The sequence below is a fragment of the Maniola jurtina genome, chromosome 6 (genome assembly GCF_905333055.1).
Source record: "Maniola jurtina chromosome 6, ilManJurt1.1, whole genome shotgun sequence".
NCBI lineage: Eukaryota > Metazoa > Arthropoda > Insecta > Lepidoptera > Nymphalidae > Maniola > Maniola jurtina.
The window spans coordinates 3,181,396-3,194,487 of record NC_060034.1 but is presented as its reverse complement, the minus strand read 5'-3'; the positions used below and the strand labels follow the sequence as shown (position 1 = coordinate 3,194,487).

Sequence of the window (13,092 nt, the reverse complement as noted above, 5' to 3'; positions counted from 1 at the left end):
CAGCTTTTATAAAATAACGGAGGTCTGGCACGCGCTGGCTCTCTCTATATTAATTTGACTTGGGAATCGCTGCTATTTAATCCTTGTACATACATTTATCGTAAACACAGTAAGTTTTGTAAGAAGACGACTTGTTGTAATTGTTCAGGTCAAAGGCAATTAAAGTAAATAAGGGTCACAAAAACTCCGTACAATCCCAAAAAGGAGATAAACATCAGCTCGCAAGTACGTTGGCTGTAAATCTTCCTACAACATCTACTAACCTATAGAGATAACTAAGATATAGCTTAGACTTTTATAGTTTCTCTTGTAATAAAATTGAGCCGGCCTCGTGTTTTTGTCATTTCCTCTGTTTTCTTTTTGTTGCCCTCTCGAGTTTTATTATTGTTATCATTTAATTGCTATTTTGATAAAATTCCTTGCAACAAAACTGTTTTGTATTAATTTTTTTAATCCTTTTTTCTTTGCATTCAGGTACATATTTTCAAGATGGTGGCTTTGGCGATGTCTTTTCACCTTTTACATTGTATTTTTTTTGTAATGTTTTTTATAATGAATTTTAATACGACAATACACTGAACTATTTTCACCTTTTACTCTTAAAACCATTACTCACTTTCTCTTAGAAAGGTCGAATACTTTACATTTGAGTTCAATGATGACGTAGTTAGATGATTAGCTGTTATGCAATTATATCCTTAAAATAATATTAATATTTTATTTCTAACTAAAAATTAGCAGATGTGTTCAATAAAGATACTCTATCAGAAACATCCAGCTATATTTTTGCCATTTCTAAACTTTTTCCCGTCTATTTCATTGTTAAGGTCACTATACTAAATAGAGTCAACAATACCAAAAAACAAAAGTCTGCTTTCAAATACGTCGTCGGTAAATCTTGCGACAAGATCTAGTGACTTAGGTTTAGCTAAGCCGTATACCCGAATAGTTTCTGCTGTAATAAATACAAAACCTACGTCGTGTTTTTTTGCAATTTTGTCTTTATTCTACGTTATTACTCTCTTGAGTCTGATTGTTTCTGTTGGAATTGGTATATATCAGTTTTGTTGTTATTAAAATGATCTTCTCAGAATCTTACTAGGACCGTTTGTGCTAATGTGTAAAAAGTATGTAACGTCACTTTTATCAAGGTTATGTAAACCTTTAACTGTGTTTATTACATTGTTATTTTATAATCACTTTCAAGTTTCAAATAAAATTCAAAAAGTCTTCTTGACAAAAAAAAACTTGTAAAGTACGATGGACAATATTTTTTGTACAAGGTTTCTACGAAGCCCGATTGTAAAGGTTGAATCAAACTCTATATACCTAATATTGCATATTATTATACGATTTCCTTTTCAATTTTCCTGCAGCATCATATCCCTTTCAACATACAAGAAATATCAATGTTACAAGAAAATGTCAAACGCGTCACCCACGCAATAAAGCTATTTAAAATACCCCCATGTCATCGATCCCGAACAATTCAAGCGTTACGTGCTCTTCGCAAATTTTCCCCGAGTCCCCGTCACGTATGAAAAGGGGAAGAAAAACACGATCTAAAAGCGTTGACACACTGGTGATTCGCGCACGCGTTTCTAGCGAGGCGATCGTTTAACGCAGACGCTGCGCGTGGGAGCATACTCGGATACAGTTCGCAACGAATTTGACATATTTAATCCTGGTGAAGACAGTCTTTTTAAGAGACGTACATTGTTTTCTGTTGCTTCACTTACTGTTGTTCTTAGAATATGACTGAAAAGGGACGGGCAGCTATTTGTAAGTGTAAATATTATATCAGTGTCAAACACGTTCACTGCACAGCCACGGCAAGATCACTACGCACCCGCTGCGAGCTTTTTCTCTCACCTGGTGGTAAGTGATGATACATTTTAAAATGGAAATAGGCAAACTTGGAAGCGGTATGGCTGTATATTTCTTCTTATTGGTGTCTACACGGCATCGTACTGGAAAGGTAAACACTTGGAGGCACAGCTTTGCCATCAGCTGATCAGATCAGTGAGGATTTAGAAATTATAAATTCCCAAATTATCCTGGCCTGGAATCAAACCTCCTACTTATGAGACCACAACGTTCACTACTGCGCTAGGCAGGTCGTCAAGTTCGTTTCAAAAACGTTCATTATTCGTCTCTCTTGAAAAACGCTCGTATATTTCCAGTGTGAAAACGCCCGAAGGATGGGTATCGCACTTTACAAACAGTTTTGGTAGGTAGTAGGTCAATATAAGACACACGTAACGCTGAGTCATGGCTTGTGAGATTTATATTGTTAAGTTTGATATCATGAGCTTTTACAAATCTTTATGGTGTCTGTCTCGATATATTGTTATAAGTTCTTTGTTGTTGTTCATAAAATTGTATTTAGGCTGCTCAGCAGTTCTTGGTTTTCTTTAGTTGTTAGTGTTTTAAGTGGTGATTCTAAAGAATTTCCCTGTAGCTTTAGTTTTTCATAATTGATGGTCGGCAAATACCGCCTTAACATCAACGTATCTAAAATTATGAAGTAGGTAACGTTCACAACAAGTGCCTAGTATGTGTCTGGAGTTATAACGTATTTCGTTAGTTTTAGCGCTTGAACTATTTGGTATTCATCCATACCTAATACTTAATCCATACTTTAATATTCTAAATTCGAGAGTCTGACTGTTTGCTACCTTTTCATATTCCAACCGGTTAAATAGTTAGGTTGTATCTAGGTTACTTTTGTTCCTGGAAAAATGATATGTCCCCACAGGAAATTTAAAAAGTTGTACCAATTTTGAAAAGATTTGGAAAAACGAAAAATTCAAAAAGCACTCTCTGTTCAACTGATTTTAACGAAATTTAGTGCCAAAATAGAATGGAAGGTAATCCATACGCGAAAGTGTGTATGTCTGTCTGTCTTTCTGTCTGTCTGTCTGTCTGCTACCTTTTCACGGCCCAACAGTTTAACCGATTCTGACGAAATTTGGTACAGGGTTAGTTTATATTCCGGGAAGGACATATGCTACTTTTTATCCCGGAAGATCCAAGAATTCCCACGGGATTCCTAAAAATCCATCCGCTTAAACATTTGTATAAAATTTGGTACCGAGGTAGCTTGCGTCCCTGTAATTGACATAGGCATTTTATCCCGGAAAATCAAACAGTTTCCACGGGATCTTTAAAAACGTAAATCCACGCGGATGAAGTCGCGCGCATCCTCTAGTAAATAATAAGAGAAATTTCGTTTCCGTTAAAATAAAGCGTACTCTGCCATTCTCATAACATTGTCGCCATTATCCATTAAGTAATTTCGCACATCCTTTGTCACAACACTTTAGTGCCTCGAAAGAACGATAAGTTTTAATTTCATTTCCGGAACCGGTTCCATAAAACACATATTCCGAGAGAATTTCCGAAGCGTTAGTGTAGCGTGCGAGGAAGTTTTACGAGCAAACATTCGGAGCAACTGTTCCTGAGACGTGACGCGGGATGCGAATAGATAGACAATTGTTTTAAGATTGCGATTGATGGCAATGGGTGTGCGGGAACTGATTGATTGTGTGCAATATAAATGTATTAAACAGCTCCAACGGAAAAATAAATACAATAAATGTTCCCATCGGTCTTTTTCCAGATCTTGTGTATGCCATTTGTGTGCGAATTAGATGAATATTCTTGTGAGACTGACGTTTTTTTTAATATAAAAAATAGCAAATGAGCAGGCGGGTCACCTAGTGTTAAGTGATTACCACCGCGCCAGGAACATTTGCAATAGCAGAGGTACCGCCGATGCGTTGCCAACCTTTCAGGAATTTCTTGGTCCGCCCCTTGAATAACCCCATGTTGTAAACTAGTGGGAACACCGCCGCTGGAAGTTGATTCCACAGTTTGCATGTGCGTTGAAAAAAGGATCTGGCACACATTATTATACATTCTGTGAACAGGTAAAGGTACCATTATTATTATTATTATACAGGTATTTACCTGTTATAGTTCACGAGTTACAGCCCGTTAAAAGACTGACAGACGGACGGACGGACAGCGGAGTCTTAGTAATAGGAACCCGTTGGCATCCATCGGGTACGGAACCCTAAAAATGGACATAGATAATATATTCATTGTATGTATCATTGTCATAAAATAAAATTGTATCTGCCACTCACGTTTAGCGAAAGTCTTTATGGCATAAAAGATAAAGGAAAAAGAGGTCTCAAGTAAGACAAAAGCCAATACGACTCTTGCACTTAAGTTCATTAATAAATAGGAAATTGCTCAATCTCGTCAGGGTGTTGAAAAATCCTTTGATATATTGGCTCGTTATTCGCGCCATCTCCTTCGCCGGGGACTCGGGATTGTTAATCGGGCCATTTGTCACGATCACGCTTGGTATTCACTGCAAACGAACGATTCAAATTTCGCGAGCGATTTCGTACGGGAATCGGGAACCGGAGCGGTTCCTTGGACGGTTGGCGCAATAATCGGTTAATGCTAATTCGGGCAATCTTGTCGAAAACTGTTATGGCTCACGCTCGACGCTGAGCAACCGTCACATCGCGTATCTAAGAAATAAATCTAGTACGGAATTGTTATTATTTTGCCGAGTTAAGTATACTCGTAGGCTGTTGTATAGAAGTACACGTTACTTTGCGGAAGTCCATGATATCCATCCATCCATCCATCCATCCATCAGCCTGTATGCGTCCACTGCTGGACATAGGCCTTTCCAAGAGCGCGCCACCAAACACGGTCCTCCGCCCATTGCCACTTCAGCTTGCCAATCCTTTGAGCTATGTCGGTCGCTTTTGTTCTTCTGCGAATTTCCTCGTTCCGGATTTTATCCCTGAGAGTAATACCCAACATAGCTCGCTCCATAGCGCGCTGAGCGACCTTTAGTTTGTGGACGAGGCCAACTGCCAGTGTCCGCGTTTCTGCTCCATACGTCATCACAGGTAGGACGCACTGATTGAAGACCTTAGTCTTAAGGCTTTGCGGTATCGACGATTTGAAGACCTGACGTAGCTTTGAAAATGCTGCCCAGCCCAGCTGAATTCTTCTGTCAGCCTCCTTTGACCATGATATACAAGGAACCAAAAGCTTAATTTGCTATATCCCGCTAAACTAAACAAATCTGTGTGGTGCAACATGCGTCATGCGATATGCACGGCCCGCCACCCTACTGCTAAACATGCAGGAAAAGCGAGTGCGAGAGTGAAATGAAAGGAGAGTGGTTACGCCATATCCCAAGTGGGTCAGGTATAGGTATTACTCCATAGTACCTTAATGTTATAGAGGAAATAATATTTGTTTGTAATCGATAAATTCTGAAATCGCTAAACCGATTTTAATCATTCTTTTAACATTTCAAAGTTACTTTACCTAGAAGTGATATAGGCTATAAATACCATAATATATGTATACCTACCGCGGACCAAGTCGTGGGTAAAAGCTAGTTTCTAAAGATAGAGAATGAATTTCAACATAATTTCCAATCTTCCTTGAAAACGTAAAGCATGCATAATATAATAATTAATTCTGGTACAAATAAACCATTTTCGTAGCAAAACAAAAACAACAACTAATCTCGTACTTCACCACTAAAGTAACATAAAAAGTGGCCACAATAAATTCCGAACGTAAAGACAACAAGATAATACTGTACTATTAGAACTAACCGTAAATTAAAGCAAAGTAACAGAGCTTATGCGATTCCGTACAATTTAACGTTCCCAAACACGCTTGTAAAGGTAGCCGGCAGAGGCTTGCGATATTTTCAAATGAAACCAATTTAGTGTCGCCAAAAGGAACTTTCCAAAAAACCAATCAAGTGCGAGTCGGCCACGCACACGAAGGGTTCCGTACCACATCGTACGAGATGTTATAGCACCATGTATTTTTAAATTATTTAATTTGCATGGCGGCCATTTTGATATACGTCATCTTTATTTTTTTTATTTTTTATTAAAGCGACAATATAAATACACATTCCTTGACTACCCATTACGGTTCATGAGATACAGACAAACGGGCGGACAGACAGACGGATAGCGGAAACTTAGTTAAAGGGTCCCGTTGGTGCTCTCAAGATACGGAACCCTAAAACGCACAGATTTTTGGCATAACGATGCCAATTTAGAAGAAAAATAATAGTATAAACGGTTATCCTCTCAAAGAGAAAAACAAGCAAAAAATAAACAGTAGAAGCACAGTAGAAGTGTTTGTCTCATTGTACGATAAAGAAGGCATTTTTATTGTGTTAATTTGTTATTTATTTAAACGAGCGTTTCTCACAATATTCTAAGTGGACCCGTTAATTATTCTAACCTGGAGTCATTTGTGCTAAGTATATTAATTTTATAAGCGTTTAACCTATTATGATAAAATGTTCAACACTTTTAATTTTATCTTTTTTCTTTAAAACAAGAGCGAATAGGCATCTTCTAGGTAAACGCGTCCTATCTTAGCCCACATCATCACTTTCCATCAGGAGTGATCGTGGTCAAGCGCGTATCTATAGTGAATATAAATAAACTTATGCTCGCGACTTCATCCGCGTGGACTACACAAATTTTAAACCCCTATTTTACCCTCTTAGGAGTTGAATTTTTGAAAATCCGTTCTTACCGGATGTCTACGTCATAATAATATCTATATCCATGCCAAATAGCCTGATCTGTCCAGTAGTTTTAACTGTGCGTTGAAAGATCGTCAGTCAGTCAGTCAATCATTCCGTCAGTCATCTTTTCCTTTTATATATTTTGATTTTTTGCCCATGTCAGGTGAAGCTTAGTTTATTTAGAAAATTAACTTATGTTATGTTTTTTGTATATTATAAAGTAATTTTTAACGATTTTATAACAGACTACAAAATTTCGAATAATTCTTTGCAACTTGGTACTATCCAACACTAGCTTTACCTTTCAGCAAAGGTTGCCTGGTAGAGATTGCTCTAAGCAATAAGGCCGCCTTTGCACACAATTGATTTTTCTGTTTTCTTCCTTCTGTGTTGTTCGTTTACACGTTATCGTGTGCAATAAAAACTATCTATCTATCTTGTTGTCAAATAATATAGTTTAAGAGAAATTATTGGAAAGCATAAATATAGTTAATAATTATAGTATACTCTTTTCATTCAACGTAGTGACATGGCTATTATGGAATTCATTGATGAGTACGATTCCTCTGACATGAATGGTGTAAGCACTAGGTTTCAGCCATCTTCCAATTAATTTGAAAAACGAGCTCCATGCGATCAAAACGTCAATAAATTTTTATTAACACCAATACACGAGAAACGTTGTATTCATTTGCATACGCATTTCAATTTGATGGATATATTATTTTCTCGGCAAAAAATTGGGTTGAAAAATAAAAACATACACGTGTTCGATTTAAAACATTTGCGTTTTCAACTTTTCGATAGTGTTTCATAAAAATTAAGAATTTTGTATTTTTTGACGATAAAAGTTTACTTTTGATCACTGTCAAACCCAATAGCAATAAAAGTTGACCTATAACATAGTAATATTTATTTTTAGATTTTACTTCATTTTTCGTTAGGTCGAAAAATGCTTTGCAATGGGCAGGGGTTAACGTACTCTCTGCAACTTTTTAGTCCCTTTTTAGGGATCCACACCCAAAGGGTAAAAACGGAGCCCTCTTAATGTCACTCTGCTGTCTGTCTGTCTGTCCATCTGTCTGTCTGTCTGTCTGTCTGTCCATCTGTCTGTCTGTCCGCGTGTCACAGGACAAAGTTTTGTATTTTGTCGTGGTTACAAGACGTTGATCATGATGATGATAAAATTATTATTGTGGTTAGTTAGTGGAAACACTGCATCAGTTTCCTTGTTCTGATTACATAATTTCTCCCAATCCTTTATATTTAAAAAAAAATATTGAACAACCCAGATCTTGGCTTTGTACTTTGTTTAACATTTACATGGAGGGTGATTCCACTATGTATTGCACTGCATAAATAAATGCAAGTAAGCATTATAACCGAGTAATTTTTCATCAACAGGTCTGCGACCGGGTCCAAGCGTGTGGGCGGAGTCACTCGACGCGGTCAACTTGTCAGCGGTGGCGGGAGGCGATGCGACACTGCCCTGCGACACTAGGTCGCCGCAGCCACCAGATGCATTGCTACTTGTCGTGTGGTATAAAAACGATGTACCTATATACAGGTGAGGTTTTTTTTTTTTTTTATGTGAGGTTTTTATAGGCATTATAGGCATGTGCTTGACTTCAATCACACCTGACGGAAAGTGATGATATGGCCTAAGATGGGATGCGCTTACCTAGAAGATTTACTATGGGATATTATGGGTTTATAGTATAACTTCAAAGTCTTCAAGTTGCGTATATCGCAAATTGTAAAGGCTACACACAAACAAATAACTAACTCAATTTCATTGCGTGGCATTTCTGAAAATCGTGTATGAAACTGAATTAAAATTAAATCCCGTCCTCTATTTTCTAAAACGAATATACCAGTCAATTCCACTAGATTTTGGTGTAGCGTGAAATAATAAGCAGACCGTATTTAAACGCCGGAAGTATTCAAAGACGTACAATTTGTCAACGCCCTTCAAGCTTTCAGGTAGGGACGCGAAGTTTCCGTGTAACACGCGCTTTAACCTGAGGTATCGTGACATTTCGTTACGTACTTACTTTACTATGAAACGATAAAGGTCATAGCTTATTAGATCCACCCAGCACCTGACCAGCACCAGTAAATTTTTATATAAAAATTATTAATGACGCAAATAACGTATCCGACTAATCACATCGGGGAAAGCAGCTCCCTCTTAAAAGAGGCATTAAAAAACCAGACCACCTCATCGTTCAGCATCCACTAGTTATCTGCAAGTGGTCCACGGGTGGGCGCAACCTTGTCAGCAGTGAACTTCGCGTGGTCAATGAGTAAATGTCGCTTGGTCAACGAGTGTAAATCGCGTGGTCCACTCAATTAGTCTGTCAGCGATTGGCACTAGGTCTACGCGTGAATCCCGTGAATCACTTGAAAGATACAGCGCGGTCCACTTGAGTAGTCAATGCAAGGAAAGCTGACTCATCGTCCGCAGGTGGACAGCTTGCGAGCGAGGCGATCCTCTAATGCTATGGAATTGATGTAGAGAGCGTATTTCCATAGGAGTCCATTTAAAGAATACTAACCGCACGAGGCGAGGTGGTGCAAGTCGGGTGCCAGGTGATTTTAATGAGTTATGACCTTTACCTTCCATGAGGTATCGTGACATTTTGTTAGCGACTAAGCTATGAAAACGATAAGACTGGGTACCTACGTTATGTACGCGCTTATCGTTGTACTATTAAGCGTTTGAGTGTGCCAGTGATATGGGTAACTTTGTGCTGTCGTGGACAAATGTTTTTTTTTTTTGGTGTTGTTGTTTACAAAATGCTGCCGTCTTTTTACTAAAATGCCGCTAACCTCAAAATTAGTTTTTGTTATTGCAAAAAAAAAGTATGTCACGAACTTCAAAACCTTGGCACTGCCAGCATACTTTTTTAGAAAATTTAGTTTCTCAAAATCCAATGTTTTTTGGCGCTAACCCAAAAACCAATTTTTGGGTAAACAGGTTTTTTTACCAAATGTACTAATATTGAAATTTATTATTTTGACAAAGGTTTGTTCTGGTAAATATCATGGTTTTGCTATTTGCCTAATAGTAATTTATTATCTTGAAAATAGCATTATTTTCTTAGTTGTGGGTTTTGAGCTTAGTTCTAAAGTAGAATAAAAATCAGTAAGTAAGAAATTACAGCGCACTAATCAGTCTCTTGGATAATTCAGAAAATAGGGGCTGAAACGTGAATGTATAAAACGAACAATTTCCATTTAACCAAGGCAACAGAACACCTAGGGAAGTTTTAATAAAGACCGCTTTAAGGACGGCTACAAATTTGACGATTGGCCTACTTAGTCGAGTAATCTCGTTCCCGTAAACCAAAACCGACGTTAATCTTTGCTAAGCCGAATCCTACTTTGTGGTGTTACGCCAAGGACTGTGTTTGTGGAACGCAATAAGGTGGGCAGGAATAAAATATCAAGTAAGGTTATCTCTGCTTTAATTAAGAAAACGTGGTTTTATTTAAAGTGCTTATTATTTCGATCACGAGAGGTACAAATATATTTGTATTTAAAAAAAAAAAAAAATTGAAAATATTACAATAAAACTTAAAGCTAGCCTTATCTAATTACTAACAAATCATGGCCGCGTGGAATGGTGCCAAGAATACTGGCTGCATTTCCGCGCTGGACAGCCAGGTTGATCCGTTGCGCAAAAAATGAGCTAGCCCTTCTGTCACCCGATGAGGCTATTAATCGCGCTGAAATGTCTCGTAACTAGTGTAAATTAAAAATTTATAACACCCCCGACAAGTGAAGGTTACAGTAACTAGAAAAGAGCTGATAACTTTCAAACGGCTAAACCGATTTTCTTGGATTATAGCTAAGAACACTCTCGATTAAGCCACCTTTCAAAAAAAAAACTAAATTAAAATCGGTTCATTAGTTTAGGCGCTACGGTGCCACAGACAGATACACAGATACACAGACACATATATACACAGATACACACGTCAAACTTATAACACCCCTCTTTTTGGGTCGGGGGTTAAAAATGTAATTTAGCGCAGAACTATACAACATTTTGGAGTTCCCTACCTAAATAAAAAGCAAAAAAAACAGTTAAGTCCGAGTCGGACTCAAGCTCGAAGGGTTCCGTGCCACGGTACAAGAAACAACACATTACTTTTTTTAGGATAAGTAAGGTAGCTAACATATAAACAGGCTTTTCATGCGATTTTGCACATACTGCCTGTGAAAGGGTCCGTCTCTAGTAGATCCTACTAAAATACTCAAGCGTGTCCTCTGGGAAGCTTATGACCTCTACTTAAGATCCTAGGTATAGACTTATAAACTTAAGCTTCGTATAAGTATGTAAGCACACTTAGTTATAAAATTATAGTTATTTAAAACTCTTTAATATGAGATAAGAGAGTTTTGAAATTACTTGCAGCACAAAGATATTAATAATTTCTTGCAAAAACTATAAAAAACATTCAAGTACAAAGAATAAAATAATCTGACTGGTGGTCGTTCAAAATAAATGTACCCAGTAATAAGCATCGTTTGCTTTTTTGAATGTATACGACCCGCAAACGGTCCCCAACGGTGTGTCCCTGTCGACACATCAAAAATGCAAAGTCCACTTATATCACAAAAGTGACTTTGAAATATTAATAGCCCTCTCCGCATTGTGCATACTAAACAACGATTAAGCTGAAGAAACAACTTGTGTGCACAATATTCCCTCGGTTAGTTACTGTTAACTATCTTTTGGGGGTTGCTTTTGAGAATTTTCGCAGCCCCAGTCGTTTTTGATTTCAAGTTCAAGTACTATTTATTACTAGCCGATGCCCGCGACTTCGCCCGCGTGGATTTAGGTTTTTCGAAATCCCGTGGGAACTCTTTGATTTTCCGGGATAAAAAGTAGCCTATGTGCTAATCCAGGATATTATCTATCTCTATTTCAAATTTCAGCCAAATCCGTCCAGTGGTTTTTGCGTGAAGGAGTAACAAACATATACACACACACACACATACAAACTTTCGCCTTTATTATATTAGTGTGATTCTACTAAGACTAAAACAAAATTGTGGGGCGTAGCGTAATCTGAGTAAATAGAAATTTGACTCGTTCCATGATTTTTTAGGCTGATCAATGCTCTAGATTGGTGAGAAGAGGTGGTACGATGACTCGTATGGTATCTACCAAATTTTTATTTTTAAGTACATTATCTGCATCATTATTAAATTTTTGGACAATAAAACCGTTTAATTTAAAAAATGTAGAATTTATTTGTGATTTAATTCACACTTATTTATTTTCCCCAAAATTTTCATAATTTTATAGCCTGTTTGCTAGTGATTTTAATTAATTTTAATATGTAGTAAAGTGCTGACTCAATAACTCCAGCCCAAGTTCTTGAACTCAGGCTGAAATTTTGAAAAAGTTCCCTTTATGAAGGTAGGTAGACAATAAATAAGGATGGAGTTTTCGAAATCTTCACGAGATCGGAAATAAATAGGATTTATACAAGTACTATTTAATGCTCAAGGGAAGCGCCAACCAACTTATAAGATGTAATGTATGGCACAATCTTTCTTTCCTTCTTTCTTTACTTTCGCTGATAGAAGCTAAGGGCGGTCGCTAGTATATTTTTAGAGCAGGTAATTTCATTGGCTTAGGTAAACGAAGTCTAGGATTAGATCTAGTATATTATATCCTAGTCTATTACATCGCCGGATCGCGCGGAAACTAATTCGGCATACACTCGGGAACGCTTATGAATATCAAATGCGCGCTTGAGCGATTTATAAAATATGCACGCACACTGTTAGGCTGGGATTGAACCATGAATCCGGACTGATGGGGTAATAAGACGAAATAGACCTGGCAATTGGGTGTGATGGTAATATGAGAGAAACAAAATGTGTTAACCGAAATGAAGACTCATTTTTTCCTCGCGCAGTGGTAAGATTTGAAATCATAAGCAACTCTCTATTCTCTCTAATCTCTCTCTATAATGGCTATACAGTGGACCCCCGGTAATCCGACAAACGTTATGCAGGGCAGTGTCGGACTATCGAATTTGTCGGATTATAGAGTACTGCGTAAGAACCCTATAGTCCGGCGTTTTTTACAAAAGAGACCTTGTGATGCGACAAATTAAAGATCCAACGATAAGATTCTATATGTTATTCATACCTACTCTGAAATACAAATCATAAGTAGGTACTTCACTATGTATGTCAAAAGTAAATCACATCACATCACACTAATTTTAGTAAGGGGAAATTTTGTGTGTATGTATGTGTGTGTATGTTTGTTACTCCTTCACGCAAAAACTACCTACTGAACAGATTATGTTAATATTATGGATGGAGATAGATAATTATACCCTGGATTAGCACATAGGCTACTTTTTATCCCGGAAGTGTTCCCACGGGATTTTTAAAAAACCTACATCCACGCGAACGAAGTCGCGGGCATCAGCTAGTTCAATAATAAAATAGACTTGTCG

At 37.5% G+C, this 13,092-nt stretch overlaps 1 protein-coding gene across 1 annotated transcript in view; it reads left to right on the top strand.

Annotated features, from left to right (window-relative positions):
* Window positions 1-13,092, top strand: part of LOC123866067 (hemicentin-2-like) — a 220,567-nt gene that overhangs the window by 129,462 nt on the left and 78,013 nt on the right. The window contains exon 3 of the mRNA XM_045907389.1: window positions 8,006-8,168. Coding sequence (XP_045763345.1) covers window positions 8,006-8,168 — 163 coding nt within the window. The remainder of the gene's footprint in view (window positions 1-8,005; window positions 8,169-13,092) is intronic.